Here is a 27,960-nt window from a genome sequence, read left to right on the forward strand (position 1 = left end):
ATAACAAACAACACATAGACAATTCAATCAAGAACTATTTACATAAATTAAAACACACAAGCAATTAATCAACAAATCAATTAACAAATTAAATCAATTTAAATAAAACATGAAACTATATAAACACATAGCCACATAAACACCTAAAACACAATAAAAATTTCAATTATATCCTTTTGAAAACTAGGTGCATTACAATCATGGCATGGCATTTTTAAGAATCAAACACAAGCATGGCATGCTTCCACAAAAGGAATACTAGCATAGTATTTTACTATCTTTTAGTTGCAGATATGCTCTTCAATTAAACCATGGCAACACAAACATACTAACATATTGAACTCCACATAAAATGATACATTTACATAACATAAGCATGCTTTAGATACGAATCATCTCAATTAAACCAACATTTAACAAATAACATGAAATGGCAATCTTTCAACACATATATGGCTACTTTCTCACACATCAAGATGCCAACATCCTCTTTTTCATTACTTTACATAAAAGAGTAAAATAGAAACATTCAAAGCATTTTTTAACTCAACGAAAGGCAAAGTTTGAAGGCTTAAATACCTCAATTTGGTGCAACCAAACAAGCCTTTAGCCAAGCCCAATTTCAAAATCCCTCTAAGCCCTAGAAAGATTGGTGTCAAATGGTAGCCCTCTCCAAACTCATTATCATTCCCTTCTTGGCCTTCTCTCAAATCTCACTCTAAACCCCTCAATTTTAGCCTTGAAACATGTAAGTGTATAAGTGTGCATAGATATAGAGAGTGAAAGAGAAATTGTAGAGAGTAAAGGGGTTTGGCCGAATGGGGTAGAAGAGGAAGACTAGGTTTAGTCTTCATTTTGAACTCTTGGTCCACATGGTGCCAAGTGTCATCTTGTGGGTGATTATAACTTTAAGCTAGTTTACTATTTTGCCCTCATTCTTCTATCACAATGCCATGCTAGTCCCATAAAATATCTTCGCTAAGGTATATATATATATATATATATGTATGTATGTATGTATGTATATATGTGCAAAAAGACCATAATGCCCCTAACTTAAAATGGCAAAACCAGGAGAAGTTCCCAAGTCCAGAAATTGTCCCAACTTCCGAAAAATTCTAAAAATGACACCGTCACTCCTAATTAACTTAAAAATAAAAAAATATATTTCTAAAACCCTCGCTCAAAAAATGATCAAAATGGCCTTCGGGGCCTGCGACACGCAAAATGAGGCACGAAAAATAAATAAAATAAAAATTCAAAAAAATCCAGAAAAATTTGGAACATTACACGAACTGATATAGAATTTTCAGTTAACTTATTAGAAAGATACAGTTCTACACCAACTCGGACACATTGGAATGGGGTCAAACATGTCCTGTGTTACCTTCGTGGTACAACTAATTTGGGATTGTTTTATTCAAAGGATTCAAAATCCCAATTAATTAGATATGCAGATGCTGGTTATCTCTCCAACCCACATAAAGTAAGATCACAAACAGGATATCTGTTTACTTACTATACCATGGTGATCTATGAAGTAGGCAATAACTGCAACTTCTTCAAATCATTCTAAGATACTTGCAATTCATGAGGCAAGTCTGGAGTGTGTTTCGCTGAGATCTATGGTGCAACATATTTGGATATCGTATGGGCTCTCCTTGATAAAAGATAGCCCAACAATATTATACAAAGATAATGTTGCCTGTATTACACAGATGAGAAGAAGCTATATCAAAAGGGACAGAATCAAGCATATTTCACCAAAGTTATTCTACGCACATGAGCTCTAGAAGAACCATGACATTGATATACAATAGATACGTTTGAGTGATAATTTGGCAGATCTGTTCACTAAAGCATTGCTGACTGCAACATTTAAGAAGTTAGTGTACAACATTGGAATGCGTCAACTAGAGAATCTTTCATGCTAAATTAATGCAGCTACTTTTGAGGGGGAGCAATTAACTGAAAATGTATTGACATGTTGTACTATTTTTCCTTCGCCAAGGTTTTTTCCCACTGGCAAGTTTTTAATGAGACAGTTTTAAACTATGCAATACCATTTTTAGTGACACAAGAATATTTCCTTTGCTGGGTTTTTATCCTACTGGGTTTTTCCTAATAAGGTTTTAACGGGGCATATTCTTAGTGTAGTGTAGTGTAGTGTAGTGGACCCTAAGGGGGAGTATTGTAATATAATGGGGTCCATTTCACCATTTACCCCATGTATAAGTGCAATGGCAGATGATGGTGTGCTTTAGTAGATTATGTATTGAAGTGGTTTACGTACCTTGTATAAGAAAGTGTGATGAGCAAAGTACAGTATATTAGGTGGTGAAAACTCCCTATATAAAGGAGTGTAGTGTATTGCATAATATACACCAGAAGTGAATGAAAGTTCTCTTTGTCTCACTCTTTTACTATATCTTTCTTGCATATTTCTTCTATATCAGTGTGTTGCATTTTCAAATTGCTCTATTCTCTCTTAGAGTTATTAAAGGAATATCATTATTTATTATATTTTTCTACTTTTGAGGAGTTAATGGATTAGGTAATTTTAGCTTTACCTAATTTGATAGATTGAAGCAAGATTTGACACTTATTTGAAATACTTAGGAAGCACGAACACGTCTAAAAGGGTAAAGAATTCATATCAGACACTGACACGCGTTGGACACACCTCGGCATGTGTCAGACACGCCAAAATATGTGTCTGAATCACACTGGACACGCCCTAACACTTGTTCAACACTCCAAAATACGTGTCCAAATCGCGCTGGACACACCCCGACACTTGTTCAATATGCTAAAATAGTGTTCGAATCGCGCTAGACACGCCTCGACACGTGTTCAACACACCAAAAAACGTGTCCGAATATTTTATATTTTTTTGAATATCCGGACACACACACCGTGGACACGTTTTTGGCAAGCCATGGATTCGTGTTCGAAACGAGTGTCCTACTCTTTGAGAATTTTTCAAAAAGTTTTAGAAACAATGTTGAGTTTAAGTGTAAATATATGAGTTGTTTAATTACATACTTAATTAAAAACTTCTTGTTTCATAAAATAATTTTATATTCAAACAATTAGATATTTATTCTTATTTTTTAGTTCGAACCCTTCCACGATCATCTTTTAACTCTTTGTTGTCCCACAGACCAAGCTTTGCTACCGATGAATAGTCTCTCTCTATCGCTCCTCGTTGATCTCTTATTTTTCGTCCTCCTCTTTTCTTTCTTCTTCTTGTTCTTCACAAACCCTAAATACTCTCTTTTTCTTTCTTTCTTTCTTCTTCTTCTTCTTTTTTTTTTTTTATCACAATAAATTACCTTTTTTCACTTTTTCCTATTTCCTCTATTCCCATGAACCTTTTTTCTTTTTCTTTTTCTTTTTTTCTTTTTTTTTTTTTTTTTTTTTTTTTTTTTTTTTTTTTTTTATCTTCTATGGAATTCTTACCTTTATTTTTAACCAAGGCCTAATTATTTTTCTAACAAAACCCTGATCCTCTTTGTCCCTTAGTTTCTTTTTCTTTTTTTCTTTTTTTTTTTCTCCCCCTCTCTTTCTTAACCCTCTTTCTATCATTCTTTCTCTTTTCTAGCAAAACACATTTTTATTTTCATTATGGGATTGTAAAAAATATTATTACTCTTAATTTCTTAAAGTACAACATCATATATATATAGAAAATATAATTCTTATTTGTCATGTCCACCGTGTCCGTGTCTTAATTTTTAAAGATTTTCCGTTTGGATGGAAGGGAGAAAAGAAAATGAAAGACAAAATTTTAAATTATTTTACCATTATGTTCTAAATTCCTAATATCTATAATATTGTAATTCACTGAGAATAGTACTATAATTTAAAACTTGTGTAATTTAAAATAGTATTTAATTTAAAATTTTTATAATAGTCCACTTTTCTTCCTCCATATTTTTATCATTCTTTCTTTTTTCCAGCAAAACACAATTTTATTTTCATTATGAGATTGTAAAAAATATTATTACTCTTAATTTCTTAAAATACAACTTCATATATATTAAAAATATATTTCTTGTTTATCATGTCCCCGCCGTGTTCGTGTCCTAATCTTTTAAGATTTGTCGTATCGTCATATCCGAGTTGTGTCGTATCTGGGTTCCGTATTTGTTCCCCTGCTTCTTAGGGTATGACAGAAAGAAATTGGATGGAAGGAAGAGAAGAAAATGAAAAATAAAAGTTTAAATTATTTTTACTATTATGTCCAGTAAAATCTATAATATTGTAATTTACTGAGGATAGTACTGTAATTTAAAACTTGTGTAATTTAAAATAGTATTTAATTTAAAACTTTTATAATAGTCCACTTTTCTTCCTCCCTCTTTCTATCAATTTTTTTTTTTTTTTTTTCAGCAAAGCACATTTTTATTATCATTATGAGATTTTTATTTATATTATTTTTCGTAATTTCTTAAAGTACAACATCATATATATATAAAAAAAATTATATTTCTTAGTTGTCGTGTTCCCATTGTGTTCGTGTCCTAATTTTTTAAGATTTACCGTGTTGCCGTATCCGTTTTGTGTCGTATTCGGATCCAGTATCCGTATATATGCTTTCTTAGGGTAGGACAGAAAAAAAATTGGATGGAAGGGAGAAGAAAATGAAAGATAAAATTTTAAATTATTTCTACCATTATGCCCAGTAATATCTATAATATTGTAATTTACTGAGAATATTACTGTAATTTAAAACTTGTGTAATTTAAAATAGTATTTAATTTTAAACTTCTATAATAATACACTTTTCTTCATCCATCTATTCCGCCATTTTTAGACTGATGGAAATTTGTAAAGAAAAAATAATGACACACTCCTCCTATTATCCTTTCTTTTCTTGTATCATCTCTACTGAACAAAGAATACTTGCTCATTCCTTTCTATTTTCTTTCTACACTTCTCCCTTCCTTCCTACCAAACAAAGCATTAAAAAAAAAAAAAAAAAAAAAAAAAAAAAAAAAAAAAAAAAGTAGTCAAATGTCACCCTTTTTATAACTGCAGAGGCAACTACAAAGATACCTACAGCAGAGGATCCTTCGGCCTCTCTTGATAGCATTACTCCACTGAGTTTACTTTTCAGGGGCTGAAAAAAAATATATATAACTTAAGGCAGACTTAACATTTGATATATATATATATACCTTCCACAATGAAAAAGTAAAGAAGATACCAGTGTGCTATAACTTTTGATAGCATTTGATATTTCACAAAGTATTGTTCTTCGTATTATTGAAGTAAAATGAGCAATGACCCTAAATTTTAATGTATAATATGAATGATGTAAAATGTAATCTTATAGATTAACTATCAAAACGACGTACAATCAAGATGGGGGGTTAACTTATAAAAAAAAAAAAAGTGAGGATTTTCAACTTATTGTTCTACATGGCTGCTTCTAATTGAAAGACAAGATGTCATAAAAATGAGGAAAAATGGAGAAGCGGGGTATCGATCCCCGTACCTCTCGCATGCTAAGCGAGCGCTCTACCATCTGAGCTACATCCCCTTTTGGAAGAGCAAAGCAAAAATTTCTTATAATAGTAGTAACTTTCTGGACTCTTTTTCACTCTTGAAATTCTTCGTCGCATTTATGCAAAGTATTTCCCTTTTCACTATCATTTCCAATTTGCTGAGCAATAGTTGGAGTTGTCTTCAGATTACGATCAACGACGAATGACACCACAGAGGTCTTCCGCCATCTCAATCTATCTATATACACACTCACACACACACACACACACTATATATATATATGTGTGTGTGTGTGTATGTGTATATAATTGTTTTTAACCCAATGTTCCGTTCTGTTCGTTTTGTATTACTTGCTCCAGATTTTTTTCTGCCCATTGTAAATTTGATTCATTATCTTCTGTATGTGTTAATTGGAAAATGCTGATTCAATTAACACTCGAAACTATGTTAAGTGCCTTTAAAGGTAGAATTATTTTTGTAGTGTTACCAATAATTTTGTTATTTATACTACATTCATTCTCATTATGCTTTGGTGTTTCTGTTGATGCTTGATAATGATGCTTATGTGTTCGTGTTGTTATACTAATTTCGCTACAGATTTCTCGAATAATTTTGATAGCGTTAATTGTTCTGTGATTGTGATGATTCATGGGCTTGCTTAAGTTGTTTTCTGTACTTGCACATCAGCTTCAATGGTTGTTGATTTGTGGTCCCACTAAAATTCAATGTAAAGGGTATCTAAATATTGGTTTTGGATTAACATCTATGTTCTTTTCTTTTGATTGTATATACTTGTTAATACTTATTTGTCCAAGTGGATAAGTGACATTAACATTTTCTTTGTGTTGAAGATTTTGATAATGAGTGGCTTGAAAACCTAATATGGAGCGTTGCCCTTTTTTAATATGTGCTTTTTGAGTACGTGTTAGACATTAATATCGGCGTGATACACTTCTTTGGCAACACCCAAACATCTTAAGTTAAATGATATTTTTTATTTTTATGAATATGAATCCCCTTCTTTGTAAAAATCCAAACATGTTAAGTTAATGATATATATAAAATATGACATTCTTTGTTCTAGAAATATAGTGTAACTGGGTGTGTTTGCATTGCCTTGAACTTTCGAATATATATATATATATATATATATATATATATATATACACATATATATAGTTACTGGAAGGGGAAAAAAAAAAAAAACAGAGGTTGTACTACTAAACTAGACAAGATTATAAACATTCGTAGTAGTATTACATTTCCTAATTTCATATAAATAATCCATAATCATATTAGAACAAGAAGGATTGAGGAAGAAAATGGCCAACATATTAATAAGAGAAACATAGTATGCAAGATTTAAGTAGATGACTGACAACCAGGACTCTCTCTCCATAATTGGCGGATAGGAAGGTCTCAGCCCTCAAGTAAATCGATGGTACTGATTCTTAGACATCTGAGGACTTATTCACTGTCTGTATTTCCTTCTGATCTTCAGGCCATGTTGGTCTGTACTTGTAGCGGTTGGCCCAGAGGAGATAATGCAAAAAATTCAAACCGCTTAATATGCACATCAACCAGTAAAACCTCTCAAGGTGATAATGATTTATGTTGCTACCAAAGAGCCATGGTGTGTGACTAAAGGTTTTAGTGACTCTGTTGACTATTGATACGAGCACTGAGCTGAGGTAGTACCCCATTGCCAACGAAGCCCATGATAGAGCTGTGGCCAAAGATCTCATGCTAATTGGGGCTTCTGTGAAGAAAAACTCCATCATGCCAGCCAAGCTAAAAAGGTCAGCTGAACCAAGGAACAAGTATTGCAGGGCCACCCAAAGGAATGTGATGGGCAGAGTATTGGTAGAAGTCAAGAGACCGGATTGGGCTGCCACCCTCTTTCGCTTCACCTCCACAAGAGCTGCAACAGCCATTGCCACAATGGAAAGAACTAGCCCAGTCCCAATTCTTTGTAAATGAGTAATACCCATTTCGGTTTTGGTTACCTTTCTGGCAAATGGGATGACAATATGGTTGTAGACTGGTGCAAGGATCATGATGAAGAGGACAGGAAATACAGGCAGAGTGGCTGGTGGAACTGTTAAGGAGCCAATCTTGGTGTTCATGGTGGCTGCTTGATGGACAGAAAAGGTGGAGAGCTGTGCAAGGCAGCAGTTGAGCATAATGGTAGATATGAAGACAGGAAGGATCTTAAGTACTATCTTCACTTCTTCGACTTGTTTCACAGTGCATTCCAATGCAGGGTGGGCAGGATTTTTGATAACTGCTCTATCAAGAAACTTCAGATTTTCTGTTGCAGTTTGAAACTGTGCCGTTTCTTTAGCCTGACGTTCTTCCTCAGTGGTTTCAGTTTTATTCGATGGGCCTATGTTCATGCTCGTAGCGGCATTGCTGGAATTCCGAGAAACACAAGTGTTGTAAGTTGCTGCAGCCAAAACCTGTTGTAAACAAGAACAATGAAAAAGGTATTTTCAGTCAAGCAGGATATGCAGTTTGTAAAGCTACTTATCTGATTTTACCTTGAATATGGTTGTAAAGGGACTTCCTGTGGGAATTTTTGCCCTAGAAGTAGCAGAACCAAGAAGAAAAATTGGGATGGAGATCAATATTGAAGCAGTAGAGATACCAAAACCCCACTGCCAGCCTTTGTTGTCTTCTATCCACACCACAAAAGTTACAGCAATTAGTGCCCCACAGGAGAGGCAGAACACATAGTAATTGAAGAATGTTGACCGCTGTTTTCTTCCCTTCGGCGTGTTCTCATCAAACTGCTCTGCCCCATGTGGAGGAAGGGAGCCTTTTATCCCACCAACACCTAGTGCCACCAGATAGAGGCCTGTAAACAATACAGCTGCTTTCCCTCCATCAACTTCTCGGCATGAAGTGTTTCTGTCGGGTGACGTGCAGATTGGTGGTTTCAGTGCTGATACACGAGCTTGCACTGTGAGTATTAACAGACCCTGTTCCAATAGTTCAAATCAGTTGATCTAAGTAAACAAGATATTACGTAGTAGCTGGGATGATCATTATTTTGAAGGCAAATTTTCTATAATCTAACTTGTTGACTCTAGAGAAGTGCAACACGCTCCTTCCAGAGTATTTTTGTCACTTCATCCAAGGTTAAACAACCAAAATAACCTGATAGTGTTAGATATAATGTGTAGGTTTATTCTATCAAATGCTGAAGTCCAAATTTTAAAAATTGAATTTGGTACATAATTTCACCCTCGGGTTGCTTTGGATTTTTATTCAATAAATAGTGCTTGTTCTTTTTAATTGAAGCATCACTTTGGTGGTACAACATAACATGTCACTGTTGCATACTATATTACATGATCAGGAGCTATATTTCTTTTTACCTATCAACTGTCACATAAGACCTAGCTAGATCACCCACGAAATTTGATTTGACAGAACTAGTACGAGGCACATTAACACTCATTTATTATTTCTGTTTCTTTCTCAAATATCATTAATGGTGGATGTGGTTTGGTTCCTGGACTCCCCTCAAGTTAAGGCATTTCCTTTTATTTATTTATTTATTTTTAAGTAGGTTCTAGAAGAAAACCCTACAGGTACATGAGTTATAAGTCATATTCACCTCTAGAATATGCCCTACCTAACAAGTGTGCCAAAACGGGATCCACAAAGCCTAGTAGGTTCTCGCTTTTCCAACTTGCGGCACTTGGCACTAATTGCCACTTTAAAATATCAAGATGCTCTTTTGTCCAACTTGTAATTCTTGTCACTGATGCCCATCTTGCCATTTGAAAAATGGTTTTTCTATTTCCAAGTATCTGTTTTGATATTGGGGATATCATATGCAGTAGCATGCACACAACTGATTAAAGCCATGAAGATTCAACCATAAATAGCAAACCTATCTAATTTTGTTAATTAAATAAAAAATGGATTAAGAAGCTTAAGCTTATGTTATTCTTACCATAAATTCTATTGTAGCACTTATCAAATAGATGCAATAGGTGGTGAAGTAAGCATCAGATAAGAAGCCACCAACGAGAGCGAGGAGGAAGGCCGTCCCCATGAAATTGGTAACAATGTTGGCAGAACTCGAGGGGGAAAAATGCATGTACTTGGACATATAAAGCACAAGGTTGCTTGCATTGGCCAGGTATGCTAGGTTCTCCAATACCTCCACAACTGAAGGTTCACAATAAAAAGAGATCGCATAAGTTTTTGTTCTATCGTTTATTTGCTAGTTTATGAAATGATAAGGTTGAAACTGATTTTTTTTTTTTAAGTTCCTTCTATAAGTGGTTCCATACTAGTAAGAATGTGAACAATGTGCTGTTGGTAGAAGCTTTACTAACCCAAGACAAAGGAGGCAGCAAGAATGCCGCTGTGACGGCCTTTCAAGGCTGGTCTGTTTCGCCAATCTACGTAACCTTCCCATTCGTTTAGCTGGGGTGCTTCATCCTACAAGATAATCAAAAAAGAATTTAGAAAAGCTGTGAGGGAGAAAACCAAGGCACAAAAGAAGTTGATGAAAATAAAAGTTAAGAACACGAAAACCACCATCTCCTTTCCCAATTGTACGAGATTTCTGGGTATAAGAGACTTGATCAATGTTTTTTTTTTGAAACAAAGACAGAGCAAAAGAGTCATATTTATATGGCAAGAAGATAGTAGGTTCCAACCTGAATGGAAAAGTCTAGAGCCATTGAAAATGACTATACATTCTCACAGAACCTTTTACCTCACCAATGTTGGTTTACAGTCTTAAACCATTTGTGCATTTGTCTGTGCATGCATGCGCTTGGAACTTTTGTTTATGAATAATGATTTTGAGAACCGAGTTCTTATCTTGGAACTTTTGTTTATGAATATTGATTTAAGAACCGAATTCGGCAATTACCGAATTCAATTTATGTGAGTGAAGTGGTGGATCCCATCATGTGATGTCACCATGGTGTCGTGTGATAGGACCCACCACCCTCTCACATAAATTGAATTCGTCAACTACCGAATTCGCTCCCTAAATCACTACTCTTTGTTTTTTATGAGAAAGATTTAACATTTTGAGAAAAATTAAACTAAGAAAAGATAATAATTTTTTTCTTATTTTCCTTTTATGGTTTAAATACATGGATAAGGTGGCGGTTAAGTATGAACCTTTACCAACTTAAACTGACTAGCATGGGGATGTGAGTTTCAATCTTAGGGCAGCCAAATTTGTGCAAAATTATATAGAAGGTTATATCCATCTCTATTCTTATCCTCCTAGCACCTCGCGTAAGTTTGGCAAACACCGGGGCAATAAACATTCATGTACTTTTGCAGTTTTTTGAAAAAATAAATAAATAAAAAGAAAGAAGTACATGGGAGATACCCGTATATTTTGTGTATACAGGTGATGAGGTGAAAGAAGGTGATTTCCTGAAGGATGGAATGCCTTGCAAGATGGGGATCATATGTGGTGTTCCTTGATTGCCTGATCAGACAAGTGTGATATGATAATGTTTCTGATTTGTGAATCATAAGTTGATAGAAATCACAAGATGAAATGAAATTTCATGTGCAAGTGGACTAGATGATTAAATGTACTGATACTGGATTGGTATTGAGTCTGAAGGCAAGTTAGATTCCAGCTTTCTAGACATGCCCCACATCCTCATTCACACCCACACCTCCAATCACTTACCAGAGTAGTACCAAAGACACTGTCATTAACATGTCCTTGTAAAGCTTCCAACCACATAAAATGCTTGTTTCTGCTACTAGAATTGTTGGACTAAATTGCCTATTCATCAAGCAGTGTTGCTTGGTCTTGTCAGAGTCCCTTGTGGGCCATGTGTAATTCCTTTTTTTGTGGGTGCATGTTCTAAGACATCTCCAAACTAGGTGATTATGAGTTTAATATGAATTTTAACTAAAGTGCCATATTTGGCTACTAGCAAGAAAAAATAGAAACATTACAAGTTTGTAGTTTTGTCTGATTAGAGATAATTAGTTGTCTGCGTCATGGTGTGGTGGCATGGAATAATGATATTATACCCTATTATTGATAAACAGGTATATATACTGAATTGAAAACTAGTTGCTTATGTTATTGGGAAGTGAATGGCATCAATTCTGAATAATCCATATTCTTGCTGCTCATACATAAGTAGAATTACCTGCCTTTGTGTGGTACAGTGATAGACTGATAGGCATGCTTTCTCAGTCAATAAAAAGGCATTTTACAGTGACTTCTTTTCATCTTTTCATGTACAGTTGTAGATTTATTCTCCAATCTGTCAGAATATACTCTCTAACATGGCTTTTAAGGATGATTGAATTTACTTTTAAGGATTCCTTTGAGATTATCTGAAGATTTTTCTCCTGTATCGAGTATAATTCCTCCAGACTTTAGCAGTTACTTGTGAATTCAACAGGATTCTAAAGAGGGAAGACTACATGTGAAATTTTCATATCATACCTAACTTTAATCATCTAGCTCATCTTATTGCAAAGTAGTTTTTAATGTATATGGTCCTAAATCATTTGACTTTGTTTGTATCGTGTCTGTGTTCAGATACCAAAATTCCTAGCCCCTCGGATACTCATGGATGTGTCTGATATTTCTTAACCGTATTTAAAATTTGTAACTGATTTTTTATTTTTATTTTAAACATATTTTTTATAGTTCTTAGTATTTATCTAGTCACGTATCTAATACTTTTCAGTTAGTTAGTGAAACATGTTTACAAGTCTTGAACGGTAATATCGAACTTTTAAAAGTATAATGCAATCGTATAATTGTTAGAAAAAAATGCAGATTTTTATTTATTTATTTATTATTATTGTAAAGAAAAGTAGTATATCATGGCTAATTTAGTCCACCTTTGAAGTCACGAGAGTGTTTTAATGTATATAGTTAGAAACTTTGAATAAAAATGAGAGTTTTTAGTTGAAAATGACCATATTCAAAGGTAGCTTTGAAGTCACGATAGTGCTTTCGGCTTCTTGTCATAATTTTATAGGGAAACATTAGTAATAACGTGACAAACATAAATTTTAATTTCCATATCTACATTAATGTAATATATACATTGCCATGTCATTGCTATATTCATATTTTGCATTTTAAAAATTCGTCAATCGCCATTCATATTTTGTCATGTTCATATCACATATCCGTATCATATTGTGTTCATATCACGTACTCATATCAAGTCTTTATAGTTTCCTCTATCTGAAGAGCCTAGAGGATTTCTCAATCCTATTATATAGAATCAAACATGAATCCTGAAGTCTGAGGTTGAACCTTTGAGCAACTAATCAACACCCCACCTTACTTTATATCCCCATGAAGTAGCAAGATAAAGTGACTTTAAATTTTTTTTTTTTTTTTTCCCCTAATTAAAGTAACTTTAATTGAATATGCTCATATGTAACGGGTGGTGCAGGAGCTCCAAGAAACTATTATTGTCTGGACTGGTGGAACACACTGTGAGTGAGCATGCTGTTTTCAAGTTTGGAAGGAGACCCCACTGTTGTAAAGAATGCCTTTGTTAGGCACTTTGGGCTTCTGGAATGCTCTCTTATCTTCTTTGTGTACTGACAAGTGAAAATTGTTGCATTCTCATGTCGAGCCTACCCAGAATTATGGTTGGCCTAGGGTTTATGTACCATCCATTAGCTGAGTGTTTGTGGGCCTATTTATGCAGGCCTTAGGTGGATGTTTAATTCGAATCTCCTTGGGATCACTCCATCAGAATTTTTCTGCGAATTGCATGTGTCCGGCATGTGTATGTATTTATATCTCAAATTTACTCGCTGTGTATGTTTACTTAAAACATGGAAATTCTTGAGAAATCTTGCACATGTTCATGGTTTTGTTTGGTTAGGCAAAGCGTTATGAAAGAGCGGGAGAAAAAAAAAAAAAAAAAAAAAAAATTCAATTATTGATTTATTATTCAGTATAATTTTATTTCTAAGCTTATATTTTCTAAGTTTTCTTTCGGTGAGTTTATAGTATTTTCTAGTCTCTTTGGTAGAAAATGGCATGGCGATAAAAGAGAAATTTACTTTAAATAGAGTTTAAATTGCATTAGATGCTTAAAGCAATCATTTCTGATTTGCTACTCTCCTGTTAGAGGCTTTGGGACTGTTTGGTTTAGTTTTACTAAAACATTTCTCAAAAAGCAGAAAATTATATTCATAGAACTATAAAAACATATTCTCTAGTAACAAACTTTTTAATTAAATTTTCAGAAAGAAAATTATCAACCAAACGAATTTTCTTATAATTTTAGCATTCATGTTTTTAAAAGCAGAAAATTGTTTTCAAAACACTAAACCAAGAAGCCCTTTATCTTCTTAGTATTCCTATTTTATTTCCAACAAACTAGAGTAGAAAGACAATAGACGACCAAAACAGTTGTCACGAAAGGTCTAAAATGTTGTTGCCCAAATGCATTGGCGTGAACTCTTTGACGTTGCATGCCTTGCTTTCGGGCTTTGTATGACAGCTTAATCCACCTTTTTGCGATGGGAAAAATCCACCGTTGCGAAACCCCCCTTCAACAACAATTTTACCCTTCGATGCAAAAATATTGTCGCTCCATTTGTTTGGACGTAAAATATTTACGAAGAAAAAATATATATTAAAAATTAACAAAAATAATTTATCCATACATTTTTGACAAGTTATTTTACCCTAAAGGTCTCGACCTCAATCTCGACGTAAATCTTTGCCAAACACCTACAAAGTAAAAATAAAAAATATATATATTTTACTTAAAAGAATATATATTTTATTAAAAAAATATTTAACGTCAAAACAAACAAAACATACAACTCATATTTCTTATAGTAACCTGCCAAACCCTTGCACCTTCCCAAGAGGGGCTTCACTCCTCTGCAAGGGGACCTGAGCCACACGGTAATACTCACGTTCCGGGTTGGCACATCTAGGATCATAGATGCTGCACTGATTAGAATCGGTTATTGTACGACAAAAGAGGGTTTTTATCCTTACCTCTAGGACCTTATCTGATCGAGTTAATTATGAGTCAATTAATTAAATGAAATGTGTACCATAAGTACCACATAGAAGTTAAGGATTGGTATTAGACCATGGACCATATCTATATGGAGTGAAGGTCTCTCTCCTTCGTGTTTAGATGCAACTAGCCAGTACGTTTTGGATCTCAATCATGTTTTATTAGGGACTTTGATGGCGAGCAACGTGGCGCATCTAGGATCATAGATGCTGCACCGATTGGAATTGGTTACTGTACGATAGGAGAGGGTTTTTATCCTTACCTTTAGGACCTTATATGATCGAGTGAATTATGAGTTGATTAATTAAATGAAATATGTACCATAAGTACCACATAGAAGTGAAGGGTTGGTATTAGACCATGGACCATATCTGCAGCCAAGAGTGAAGCTCTCTCTCCTTCATGTCAGATGCAACTAGCAAGTACGTTTTGGATCTCAATCATGTTTTATTAGGGAATTTGATGGCGAGCAACGTGGCACATCTAGGATCATAGATGCTACATCGACTGGAATCGGTCAAGAGAGGGTTTTTATCCTTACATTTAGGACCTTATCTGATCGAGTGAATTATAAGTTGATTAATTAAATGAAATATGTACCATAAGTACCACATAGAAGTGAAGGGTTGGTATTAGACCATGGACCATATCTACAGCCTAGAGTGAAGCTCTCTCTCCTTCATGTCAGATGCAACTAGCCAGTACGTTTTGGATCTCAATCATGTTTTATTAGGGACTTTGATGGCGAGCAACGTGGCACATCTAGGATCATAGATGATGCACCAATTGGAATCGGTTACTGTATGACAGGAGAGGGTTTTTATCCTTACATTTAGGACCTTATCTGATCGAGTGAATTGTGAGTTAATTAATTAAATGAAACGGGTACCATAAGTACCACATAGAAGTGAATGGCTGGTATTAGACCATGGACCATATCTCTACAGCCTAGAGTGAAGCTCTCTATCCTTCATGTTTAGATGCAACTAGCCAGTACGTTTTGGATCTCAATCATGTTTTATTATATCTATACAAAAATTACGGAATTTAAAATGTAGTGCATATAGTCCATTAAATTGAAATGCCAATAACAGAACTTTTGGTTGGTGAAATGTTCTTTTAAGGGATTTGCTTTTCGTTGTATTGATTTTTTATATTGGCTTCACACGAGCTTGATTGAACCTAGTACACTTTTAATGGTGACAAGAAAAGAATTGACAGAAACCTAAGTCACCATCGCAATCTTTTGGGCCGTTCCAACATGTTGGTGGATGTTAAATCAAATGAAGTCAATGGAACAAATTATGATCACTTGTCCAATGCCAAACGTTTCATCATTCATACAATAATAATAATAATAATAATTATTATTATTATTATTATTTTGTATTCTCTAAAGTTGAAGTATGTACGCACTCACAATAGGTCTGGAGAGATTCAAACTCTCACCTTTTTTTAAGTAGTAGATATCATAGTATCCTGACTATTGATCCAATGGTCATGTATTTGTAAGTTTCTTCCTCCATTTTAGCTCTTTTCTCGTCACTTGAAGGGCTTGAGCCAATCAACTTGAGAATATTCGAAAAATGAGAGCTTGAATTTGAGTAACTCCGGTCTTTACATGAATTAGACTATCATGAAGTCGACCTCAAAATCAGAGGGCCTTTTAGTGATTTCAGCTGTCCCCCACCCATGCTGCCCCAACTAGATTTTTTATACATAAATTTGAAAAAATTGATAAAATGCCTTCCTAAAATTAATAAAATGGCTCATCTACCCCTAAATCCACTAAATTTTATTTTATTTTATGCATATAATTTGTAAATATTTATAAAACACCCCCATAAAATTTATAAATTATCTCCCATAAAATTATCTATTTCTAAAAACGTATTTAATTCTTTATTTATTTTCCTTCTTATTCTTCAAATTTCTTTTTGTAAATTACAAAAATTTTTGGATTTTATTTCTACAATTAAAACCTATTTTTCTTTCAAAATTCTCTCATATTTTTTTTATTTTTATTTTTTTTTCTTCTTAAAAATTTCTTTTTTCTTACACTCATTCATAATTTATGCGCAATAACCTTCATTTTCATTTTCTTTTTTCTCTTCTTATTCATTTTTTATTCACTTATTATAATGTATTGTTGTTACACTATTATATATTTGGCCTGTTTGAAAAAAAATTATTTCGTCAGTGTTAACATGCGCCCCCAAACCAAATTCTTGGCTCCGACCCAGTATGTATGTATATATATATGTATGTATGTGTTGCCAGGATATCGTTCTCGGGGGCCTGCCGTATTAAAGAGGATATATTTTTTTTTCTTCAAGCTAATGGTGCAGCAAGACAATAAGCCGAAAAATTGAAGTGTAGTGATGGTGGAATAATAACATTTACTAATTCATAAAATAATTGCTAAAGAAAAAAAAAATGGAACGTAAAATAATGACATTAAGGGTCCTTTTGGCAACAAATTTATTTTGCAACATTTTTTTTTTTTCAACATAATATAAAAAAAATTAGAAGAAGAGTAAGAATGAAAAGAAAGAAAAAATTAAAGAGATTTTTAGAAAATAATTATCTTGTGGGGCATTTTGTAAAATTTTATAAATTATAGGCCTATGTGTAACAACAACAACAAAAACAAAGAAAAAATAACTAAAATAAAATAAAATAAAATTGGCCCACGGGTAAATAATTACTTCAGGGACATTTTTCACATTTTTATAAATTATTGGCTTGTGTGTAATAAAAATTAATGGGTCAGGTGGGTAAAAAGATTTTAGAAAACACAACAAGAGATCAAACACACACAACATATATATATATATATATATATATATATATATATATATTTAGCTATCCCTGAGAAGGGAATGGACTTTGTCAGTATCAAAGTGCATTGTGGTTGTATGGTCCATTGAATTTGTGATTACTTTTCAATGATACACAAGTTGGTACTTGGATATGCAACCACTGGCCCATTTTTTGTGAAGTGAATAGTGAATACCAAAGCAAACCCCACAAAAATGAAAAAGAGTTTTCTAAGGTGTTACTGCTTTAAGACTTGCAATCTGGATTTCGAAAAAGACAGTCCACTAGAAAAGCTAATTAATTAAATATGAAAAAGATAAAGAAAAGAAAAGAAAAAAGAAAAGTAATAAGATACCAAATTGATCCACATTGAGCAACCCTATGTATAGGTGTTGTTTGGGTAATTTTTTCTTCCTAGTTTGTTTGGATAATTCAAAATGCACACAAGGAAGACATTTCATGTTTTGATGCATTACAGGGGTAATCTTGATGTAATGCTTAGCAAGTACATTAATTTCATGCCAATTGTCTCACAATTACAATTTGCAAGTGTGAGAGTTGCATACATAACTGAAGTGTGTGTGTGTGTGTGTGTATAAACTTCTCTATTCACACCGTATGTAACAACAAATAGAACAGAAACTGTATTGCCAATAGCCTAACTTGGCTTAACATCTGACATGATGAATAGATTTGACAAGAAAGAATATACATTTTGGATGTTCATGTATGGCAATGAAACTTGAATGCAATACAAACCACACATCTGCAGGAAAAAAAATCATTTTCTATACTGCTCCAACTTCTAGAGAGCGATTACTCTCCCATGGTCAGCATTGCTCTTGTGGATGACAATACAATTTCACATTCATCGGTGTAGAACCTCCTTCAGTACAACTATATTCGTGATTAGGATTTCACTGTCTTGTTGAGATTAGTCACTTTTACACCGGGTAGTTGCTCCATCGCATTCTAGTGGATGTTCCCTTTGTGCATGAAAGACTGAACAATGCTTAATAGGGCTTTATATGCATTTGTAACATGTCAAAATTTGAAATTGTCCTTCAAATAACAGACCACCTCTTGCTGCAACAATTAAAGATTAAAAAAAAAAAAATTCAATAAAAATTTTTTTTAAATAAATAAAAGAGGAATGAAAATTCTCTCTGTATTAGACCAGTTTTATTTATCCTGGAAATTAACTGTTATATGCTTGTTGAGGGAAATGCCATGAAATTTCCAAGGATGATCAAATGGTACATAACTTAGAAGAATCTAATAATGTTCAGTATGATTTTAATTTAGAGTACTATTTATAAAATTTGCAACATATATCTCATTCATTCTTTAAGTTACTTCCACATACATCAGAGAAAAGAACATCACACTCCATTTGGTTGCTGAGAATTCATAGGAAAAGAAATGAAAGTTCAAATCTTGGAACAAGGTTGGAATGGTGGATGGTGGTTACGACATTTTTAAATTTGCTCTGCTTTTCCTAATTAATGTTGGCCATTAAATCGAGAATACAAGGACCAGAGAGGGGGCGAAACTTACAATCAAAGAGAGGAGAATGCATCCAGTGGCACCAGGGAACAATGCATACCAAAAATTCAAGTGGTGACACTTTGCTCCATCGATGAAAAGCAATACCAAACTTGCAGCTGCACAATGATATTACAATCTGCATTTTAGTACTTCAAATATGAAATCCATAATGTCAGAACTATGCAGCAAAAGCTATTACCTGGTGGATGTATGGAATGTGTGCAAATCATGAAAGCTATGGCTGCAGCAAGGCCAGTGCTTCGAGCAAGCCAACCTGGTCCAAAAATTGATAATGCCAAAACACCAATTGCTGCACATCCGATTTGAGCCATAAACATGTTGTACTTCTGCAAAGTAGTAGTGCAGATCTTGGCATAAACAAGCAAAAATATAAAAATGAACCAATACCCTAGAGCTTGTTGAGAAAACCTGTGTTTGTTTTTAGGTGGTCGAAAACACGTTATTTTTTGTGTTGTTTTGAGAACTTCACATATATATATTTTTTTTTTTACTAGGCAAGAAACACACTCACACACCCGTTTTGTCCCCATGGGGGACTTGGACCATCAGACCTTTTACTTTGGAAGGCGAGGAAATACCACTAGACTATAGCCCTTGGTAATTTACAATGTGAAAATGAACAATTTTAAATGCCTGCTTTTGAAATGGTTGGACTACAGTGTTTTTCTTCCTTAACTTAGTTGTAGACAAGAATCTTTCAAACAGTGTATACTCACCAGAGATCTACAATGGACTGCAAATTTTGCTCATAGAGGATATAGAGAATATTGTTTAGTTAAAAATATTTTAAAGAGCATTTGAATTTCATTTTGTTCTGCAACTGCCAAGAATTCAGAGTTAAGCAATTTTGAATGTAAAGGTATTGTTATTCATTAGCCAGTTGTGTTGGAAGATTTTATTTTTGAGAATATGAATATAGGAGTGAATCATGGGAGTGATTTTAGGAATCTTTCCTGTATCATATTAATCCTATGTTTGTATTCTTTCACCTATAAATAGATGTGATTGTTGTATATAAAGATTAAGAGAGAATATTATAAAAGTGATGTAGCCCTCTGGCTTCTTTGTGTCGTGGATATAAACCCACGTAATATCTTTGTGTTCTTCTTGATTCATTTCTCTCTTCACTTATATTTTATTGTTTACAACATGGTATTAGAGCCTACTTTCGCTCTTCTCTATTGCTACGACTGTGTATAGACCTAGGGTAGTCTCTTCGTGTGTGCGACATTGTAGGGACGATATCTTCATAGGTTCAGACCCCTATTTTGGGGTAAATTCCCTTAGTGTCAAAAATGTGCAAGGGTTTCTCGGTGCTATTTGTGACTTGTTTGAGCTGCCGGTATGTTTGAAAGCGTTATTCTTTGCCTTCGTTGTGAACTACGTAATATATTTGTGCTCTTTTTGTTTCATTTCTCTTTTTACTTATATTGTATTATTTACAATATTGTATCAAAGCCTAGTTTCTCTCTTCTCTCTCGCTACGACTATCTAGATACATAAAAACCCTAAGGTAGTCTCTTGGTGTGTGCGACAGTGTAGGGAGGATTTCTTCCTAGGTTCTGAACCTTATTTTGGAATATTCCCTTGGTGTCGCTGAAATGTGCTAAAGGTCTCTCGGTGATATTTGTGACTTGTTTAGGCTGTCAATGTGTTCAGTAGCATTGTTCTTCGCCTTCGCCGTGAACCACGTAATATCTTTGTGTCTTCTTGTTTCATTTCTTTCTTTACTTATATTTTATTATTTAAAACATGGTATCAGAGCCTAGTTTATCTCTTCTTTATTGTCGCAACTGCCTAGGTACAGAAAAACACTAGAGTACTCTCCTGGTGTGTGCGACTATGTAGGGAGGATCTCTTCCTAGGTTTGGACCCATATTTTTCCATATTCCCTTAGTGTCCGAAACGTGCTAAGGGTCTCTTGATGCTATTTATTACTTATTTGGGATGCCGGTGTGTTCGGTAGCATTGTTTTTTGCCTTCATCGTGTCTTCAACAGTTTTGTTGTCTTTTTCCAAATCATTGGGAAAAAATCCGTTTTATGATTTGATATGCAAGCTGAGCATTATTTTCATACATGCTCCAGCTTGAGAGGGAGTGTTGGAAGGTGTTGTTTTTGGAGAATATCATTATCGGAGTGAATTAAGTCCTTAAATTACTTCTTGACAGAATATTGATATGAGTGAATCATGAGAGTGATTTTAGAAATATTTTCAATATCATATTAATCACATGTTTGTATTCCTTCACATGTATATAGAGGTGATCAATGTATACAACGATTAAGAAAGAATATTATAAAATTGATGTAGCCCTTTGGGCTCTTTGTACAGTGAATGTAGGCCCTAGTGGCAGAATCACGTAATATCTTTGTGTTCTTCTTGTTCCATTTCTCTCTTCACTTATATTTTATTATTTGCAACAAGTTCCAAAAGTAGAATGGACAAAAGAATTCGATGAAATGCCTTTCAACTGCAAAATACATGACTAGCAACTGGTAATACTAAAGAAAGAAAAGAAACCTACAAACATGATGACTTTAGTCGATATACTTGGCTGTATCTTATGAAAACCAAAGATGAATTTCATTCCTTTTTTAAAACCTTTCATAGGATGATATGTACTCAGTTTGGTTGTTCCCTCAAAATCCTTCGATTTGATAATGGAGGTGAGTTTATGTATGATGGTCTTGCCTCCTTTTTTGCTGATAATGGGATTGTCCATCAAACCTCTTATGTCGATACACCACAGCAGAACGGTGTAGCTGAAAGAAAACATCGTCATATTATGAAGGTGACCTGTTCTCTTCTAAATGGGGTGGGAGTGCCTAAAAGTTATTGGGTTGATGCAACCTTAACAACTACATACCTTATCAATCGCATGCCTTCTAAGGTTCTTGGCTATCAATCCCTTTTCTCTGTCTTACACGATGACACTGCCTTGTTTACTGTTCCTTCGAAAGTGTTTGGTTGTGTTGGTTATGTTCACACTCATCATCGAAAGGACAAAATGGACCCTAAGGCAATCCAATGTGTCTTTCTTGGATACTTTGCCACTTAGAAAGGGTATCGGTGTTATAACCCTACCAGTCGTCATCGTTTTGTCTCCATGGATGTTATATTCTTTGAGTCTGTTCCTTTTTTTTTTTTTTTTTTTTTTTTCCACTGCTTGGGATTCTCCATAAGGAGAGACTCCTATACAGGTAGAGAATCCGTTGTCCATTCATGGAGAATGCCCCCTTTCTTTGCATGTTCCTATTCAAGGGGGAGTTTCTGACTGAGGTGCCTATGTCTAGTCCTCCTGACACTAATGATTTGTAGTAGGAAAGCAGCCAATTGTCTACCCTAGGAGGGCAAAACAAGTCATTGAATCACCCTAGGACCAGGAAGCCTCCCTCGATCCAGGCAATTCCTTAGATGATATTGATACTCCTTATTATTTTCCCAATAGCATTCATGTTGATCTTGATGTCCCTACTGCCTAAAGTAAGAGTGTTCATAGTTGTATAAAACATCCCATATCTTGGTTTGTATCCTATGATGCCTTATCTCCAACATATTGTGCTTTTATTGTTAATCTACAACAGAGGTAGCTTCGATCGATCAACATTTAAATGTAGCATCAACCAATATTGCTCTAGTAGGGTTCAATAGATATGCCGTTATACCTTCATCAATAGACCTCTCTACAAGTGTCGATCGATAGAGACAAAAAAGGCAGTTTTGGAATTCTTAGTCGTTAAGTAATTTCCTTATTCACTTATATGGAAAGTGAGCCTATGAATCAAGATAGAATAGAGTTCATGTGTATTGAACAGATCAAGGGTTGCATCTCTTTCTTAGTAGTGGATTAATTTGTTGGACTAAATCCTCCATTATTTTTTGATTTACCAGTTGGGTAGGTTTTTCCACGTAAAATATGGTGTGCATTTTAACCTTACTCATGGCACTTTATATTACTTTATTTATTCATGATGATGGGTCTGTTTATTTTATCATGTATGATTGAATGTTTTGAACGTTGAATTACATACTATAAAATCCATCAAGCTTGTAAGTTTGTTTATTATTATTATTTTTTTCCTAGTTAGTTAGTTAGTTTGTTTTTATAGAGTTAATTCAATTACTTCATCAATTGGTAAAGTAAAACTGAATTGATCGTTTTGTATAAAGTGGTACCAAGGTTTTTAATATTTATATCAATTCGTTTTTAATATTTATTCCAACTTTGCGGATGACTTGACCCTCACCATCAGCTTTGCCCTCATCCTCATTATATCTTTTGTAGTCACAGTGCCTGTACCAAAGAAAATCGCTATAAGAAATATGGTAACTCTCTGAATCAAGAAAAAGGTTAGCTCTAATTCAATGAGCAGTAACTTCAACAACCTCTAGCATTGTTCTCTTGGGACCTCCAATTTTATGGCCAATCTCAGATCTAAAGTTCTTCTGTATCTTGCCTCATTCATAGATCATCGATTTTCAAGTGTTTTGTCATTTCTTTTTCTCTTTCTGACATTTCCTTCATTCAAGACCAATCCATGAAGAAAAGGACTGGACTTGCTAGAATGCAAAATGGCCTACACATCTTTCTAACCTTAAAGGCTGTTATACAATATTGTATGAGTTGTCACACGTGTACAGTTAGTATTATATGAGTTGTCACCTACCCCTCATTACCATATATAGAATTATCAACCTGCGTTTGGTTGATTTTAAGATATTACAGTTTTCCTCGAGCCCGTAAGAACACCTTTACGGCTCGAGACCATTAAAGGTAGTTTGAGCCCTTCAGTTTGGTGTTGGTGATTGACCCAAGTAGATGAGATTCCTTAGTATCCATCACAAGAGCTGCCGAACAAATGAGATATAGTAGCGAGAGGGAACCGAGATTTAGCCGAGATGAACCCAAGATAAATTATCGAGGAGAAAGCCGAGGAGGGAGCTGAGAGAGATTGCCGAGACGAGAACTGAGATCACCGAGGAGTGATCGTCGAGAAGAGATTGCTGAGAGAATGCCGAGGAGGGATCCGAGAGAGATTGTTGAGACGAGAACTGAGATCACCAAGCAGAGATAGCTGAGAAGCGATTGCTGAGAGAAAACCGAGAGGGAATCAAGATCGCAGTCTGAATAAGACTAAAAAAAAATAAAATAAAAGAGGGATCGATTTTCGCTGTGGTACCATGTTGAGAGAGAGAGAGAGAGAGAGAGAAAGAGAATATATGAAAATGTATATCTTATTGAGTGAGTAATATAATAATACAATGGTGTTTATATAGGAGAAGCTACGAGAGTAGATGAGTGGAGAACGAGTAAACCCTATACATGGTAATTCTATATATGGCAATGAAGGGTAGGTGAAAACTTATACAATACTAACTGTACACATGTGACAACTCATACAATACTGTACAACATACAACATGACAACTCATACAATACGGTACAACATGATAACTCATACAATACTGTACAACACAGGCCAACTTACCTCTCATTTGGGCTGTGAGTATCTTCTCACTCACTGCATCTTTTTTTTATTACAAATTTCCACTCCCATTCTCTTTGAGAAAAATCCACCCTAAGTTCTATTAAATGCTAAACCTGACAAATTAAACTGCTATAATGGTTTTCAAATGCCTGTATATAAATACAAATCCAATATCCAACTTGATACTTATGACGGTTTACCACCGTTGGAGCATCTTTTTCCAGGAGTCCACTTTCCTGTGTTGATATAAAACTCTTCCCCACCAACCCGAACTTACAATTGCTAAATGCCTCATTTTTTCATCTCATTAATCCCAATCCTGACTTCTCCCTAGCAAACTGAACCGGCTTCTTCCCCTATCTCATACCTAATAGCACCTGACACAACACCAATGCCATTCTTACTAAGCCATCATCTCCTTTGATTAACTAATTCAACTCTGAATTGGGCAACTTGATCTCATCATTGTCTACCATTTTTTCATTTTCAGAACTGTTACTGTTCCTTTGCGACTCATGCACCTACTGCCTTGTGTTCTCCTACTTCTGAAGTACAATATACCCTCTTAATCAATTTCGATCAGATAGTAAGCTTTCATCTCAAAAATCATTCCTTCTTGTCAATGATTCTACACTTCGCCAAATATCATTTTCTCTTGTTTTAGGAGTACCATATTTAAGAGTTTTTATGGAAACTGAAATTGCTGCCCATGAGCATAATGGCACTTCACCTCTTTCCATCCTGCCTGTCTGGTCACCAAAGAATTAAGATAAACTGAGCATCTTGATTATCGCGGGAAATTTTCTGAGGTTGCTAAACTTGTTACTACAAGATGTCTCCTTCCTGTTGCTGACATAAAATCTGTTTCAATCATCAAAAACACAAACTAAAACTAAAACAATCTGATTTAATCATCACCAAGTGCCTATAAGGCCTTTGCTTGTTTCTCTAGTGGTGTTGGTCATTATATAAAATGGACTAAAATTACAAAGTGTGACAATCGTCTTAAGTTTTCACCACCAAGACACCATGAAGGATTTTATGATTCTGTGCTTCAACCTAGCATGACATGAGTTCTTTAGTCAGATTTATAGAACTTTGAATATTTTAATGGACCATAAGCCTATCCTTCTTTAAACCAATTCTCGCAAAAGCTCATCGTCCAGTCTTTCTCTTCTCTCCAGAGCCACAATGTGATTCACATAAATAGGGGAAAAGGCAACTTATTAAGCAATTGGAAGAACATGAAACAGCTTCCATGTAAAAGCGGCAATCATCAATAAATAACCAAAATTGAGCCGCAATGGCCAGTCAAGAAAAGGTTTACGCTCGTAAGCATAACATAAATAAATTTTGGGATAATTATAAAGTTATAAGCCACTTCACTGTTGCCCAGTACAATCAACATTCAGTTTGCAAGGAATCCACTCAGCATACCAACTATGTATGCTTTTGGTCTAAGTATTGTGCACATCATCATCATAGTGGATGGACAAAGAATTTCTTCACTAATTTTTTCTTTCTTTGGGCAAATGACTGCTTTAATAGTAATCTTATACTATTGCTTATTTGTCAATGCAATTCCACATTATTAATGTATGTAATCCCTTCAAATTACCTTTAAAAAAAAAAAAATAAATAAATAAATAAAGAGGAAGAGAGAGATTATTCCTCAACAACATCCTTCAATTGTAGTCAAATAGCTTACAATGCCTTTATATATCCAGTAACCCTACCTTTATAAACAGTACGACGTTTTTCATTTTTATTTTAACAGTCTCTGCTTCTACATTGAAACCGGGGGTATTCCGATAAAATCACAATGTATAAAATTCACCATTGAATTTGAATCCAGTTCAAATGGCTAGTATTGTGATGGACCAAATCCTCTCCGGTAACAATTTCACATTATTGATTTTACCGTTACAGCAATGAAATTCACCAAATGCAGGAACCAGGAAATGTGACCGGAAGTTGCGGATTTAAATTCGAAACATCCATAGATACATTTAACCATTTCTAAATCTTGCATTGGTGATTGCCTATGGGACTAGCCCTTTATTGTCTTAACTCAAACCACTTTGTGGCATAAAGTAAATGCATTATTTCAGTTTTGCCCCCAAAATGACCTTGCTGCAAATTTTACAGTATTAAATACCAAATTTTAACTGTATATAAATATATATATATACAGTTAAAATAAATATATATATATATATATTTATATATATATATATATTTAACTAAGAATATATATATATATACCTGTATATAAATATATAGACACAAGAAAGGAGAGAGACAGTAGGTACCCGAGCAGCAGGGGCGGAGGAAGTAGCAAATAGGACAGCGCAAACAGCTCCTACAGGTGCTATTGTCATTGAGAGGCCTTTCGTTGCCAACATCTGGTCCATCTTTCCCAATATCGCCATTGCCGCAAATGCCCCTGTTTTCCAAATCACAACTTTATCAAACATACATCAAATCTTATATATTGCATTGGGAGTATTGAATCGTCGGTTTAGAATATATATATATATAAATTCTGAGCCGTGGGTTCAACGCTGCCAAATATTAATTTACAAATAGTTTTCTCCTAATTTCCTTATAATTGAAGAGATTTTGTGCAATTAAGCCCAACATATATCAAAATTAGACGTTCCTAGCTCTCTCTCCAATGACATTGAGTTACCTGCGGAAGGCCAAACGACGTCGCTGAGGAGAGGAGCTTTAGAGCCCTTCTGGGGTTTCCAACCATCAGCCACATTGGTGGATGATGATGCAACAATACCAATTTCTTTTTTTCTTCTTCTCACCCTCAAATCAACACTACAGCAGAACCCAGTACATCTCTCAACTAGTACTCCAAAGGCTTTCTTCTGATCAATTTCCCTCTTCCCGCCATTGAAGTCACTGTAACAATTTGACCGTACTGAAATTGATGACGATGATGATGATGGTAATGGTAATGCTAGTGGTTTCATAAACTGATGATGGTGATAACATGTATGGGCTTGCATGCCCATCTCTTAAATTCTATCACTTCTCTGTCTATATGTGTGCATATATAGACACAGAGAAATGAGAAGTTGAGAATTTTCTGTTAAAGGTTGGAGGGGGTGGGCTCTTTGGAGAGTTCGAAAGGCCATCATTAGACAAGTTGCATTTGGGCCCTACTAGTTATCGGTCAAGCTCTCTCTTTGCAATCAGCGAGCAAATGTACCGTATGTTACATTAGGACGGGTGTCTCTGTCTTCACGCTTGCCTGTTCTGTAATCTGAAAAGCCACTTTGACTCTTGTCTTCTTGGCCTACCCTTTGTGTGGTAGTTTGGGACAAGTGTTGTCCTATTCAATTTACAAAATGATAAATACTTTTAAAAAGTAAACAATTTTAAAAAGAGAAAAAAAAAAAAATTACATTTATGGATGTGCCGACTCAAGTGACATATTCTCCTATTTTCGGACTAGTGTCGAATCAGGACAGTAAATGAATCAAATTTTTTACAAACAGTTTGAGCTAAAAATTCAGTTCATAT

The 27,960-nt window shown here is 34.6% G+C and overlaps 2 protein-coding genes and 1 non-coding gene across 5 annotated transcripts; all 3 read right to left on the minus strand.

Annotated features, from left to right (window-relative positions):
* Positions 1-5,475: 5,475 nt before the first annotated feature.
* On the minus strand, positions 5,476-5,548 carry TRNAA-AGC (transfer RNA alanine (anticodon AGC)). The gene has a single exon. It is a non-coding gene; the product is annotated as a tRNA-Ala (tRNA).
* Positions 5,549-6,746: 1,198 nt separating this feature from the next.
* On the minus strand, positions 6,747-10,176 carry LOC132285452 (protein NRT1/ PTR FAMILY 4.6). The gene is made up of 5 exons (XM_059787646.1): positions 10,072-10,176; positions 9,867-9,972; positions 9,479-9,696; positions 8,055-8,495; positions 6,747-7,973 (listed from the first exon to the last, which is right to left on the minus strand). The coding sequence occupies exons 1-5, from the start codon at positions 10,159-10,161 to the stop codon at positions 6,966-6,968; spliced, it is 1,863 nt and encodes a 620-aa protein (XP_059643629.1). The 5' UTR covers positions 10,162-10,176; the 3' UTR covers positions 6,747-6,965.
* Positions 10,177-17,984: 7,808 nt separating this feature from the next.
* LOC132286775 (uncharacterized) lies at positions 17,985-27,534 on the minus strand. 3 transcript variants are annotated; one of them, XM_059789159.1, is made up of 5 exons: positions 27,116-27,524; positions 26,736-26,869; positions 19,111-19,258; positions 18,921-19,027; positions 17,985-18,449 (listed from the first exon to the last, which is right to left on the minus strand). In XM_059789159.1, exons 1-5 carry the CDS (start codon positions 27,447-27,449, stop codon positions 18,408-18,410), a joined length of 765 nt encoding a protein of 254 aa, XP_059645142.1. In that variant the 5' UTR covers positions 27,450-27,524; the 3' UTR covers positions 17,985-18,407. The 3 variants fall into 3 exon arrangements, 2 of the variants coding, with proteins under 2 accessions (XP_059645142.1, XP_059645143.1); XR_009472857.1 differs by lacking the exons at positions 17,985-18,449; positions 18,921-19,027; positions 19,111-19,258 and adding exons at positions 19,642-23,228; positions 23,321-24,023 and having other exon boundaries at positions 27,116-27,534; XM_059789160.1 differs by lacking the exons at positions 17,985-18,449; positions 18,921-19,027; positions 19,111-19,258 and adding an exon at positions 19,642-24,023 and having other exon boundaries at positions 27,116-27,534.
* Positions 27,535-27,960: the final 426 nt, after the last annotated feature.

The sequence above is a fragment of the Cornus florida genome, unplaced genomic scaffold (genome assembly GCF_030987335.1).
Source record: "Cornus florida cultivar Cherokee Brave unplaced genomic scaffold, ASM3098733v1 CherokeeBrave_3.0.0_Hap2_Chr11, whole genome shotgun sequence".
NCBI classification, from domain to species: domain Eukaryota; kingdom Viridiplantae; phylum Streptophyta; class Magnoliopsida; order Cornales; family Cornaceae; genus Cornus; species Cornus florida.

Coding starts and splice junctions, on each gene's coding strand:
- LOC132285452 (XM_059787646.1), bottom strand. CDS start 10,161: ATGACTCTTTTGCTCTGTCTTTGTTTCAAAAAAAAAACATTGATCAAG. Junction 9,697..9,866: donor TGCTGCCTCCTTTGTCTTGG/GTTAGTAAAGCT, acceptor GTGAACCTTCAG/TTGTGGAGGTATTGGAGAAC. Junction 7,974..8,054: donor CCTTTACAACCATATTCAAG/GTAAAATCAGAT, acceptor TGTTTACAACAG/GTTTTGGCTGCAGCAACTTA.
- LOC132286775 (XM_059789159.1), bottom strand. CDS start 27,449: ATGGGCATGCAAGCCCATACATGTTATCACCATCATCAGTTTATGAAA. Junction 26,870..27,115: donor CGTCGTTTGGCCTTCCGCAG/GTAACTCAATGT, acceptor TTTGGAAAACAG/GGGCATTTGCGGCAATGGCG. Junction 18,450..18,920: donor GCATTCTCCTCTCTTTGATT/GTAAGTTTCGCC, acceptor TAATTGTTGCAG/CAAGAGGTGGTCTGTTATTT.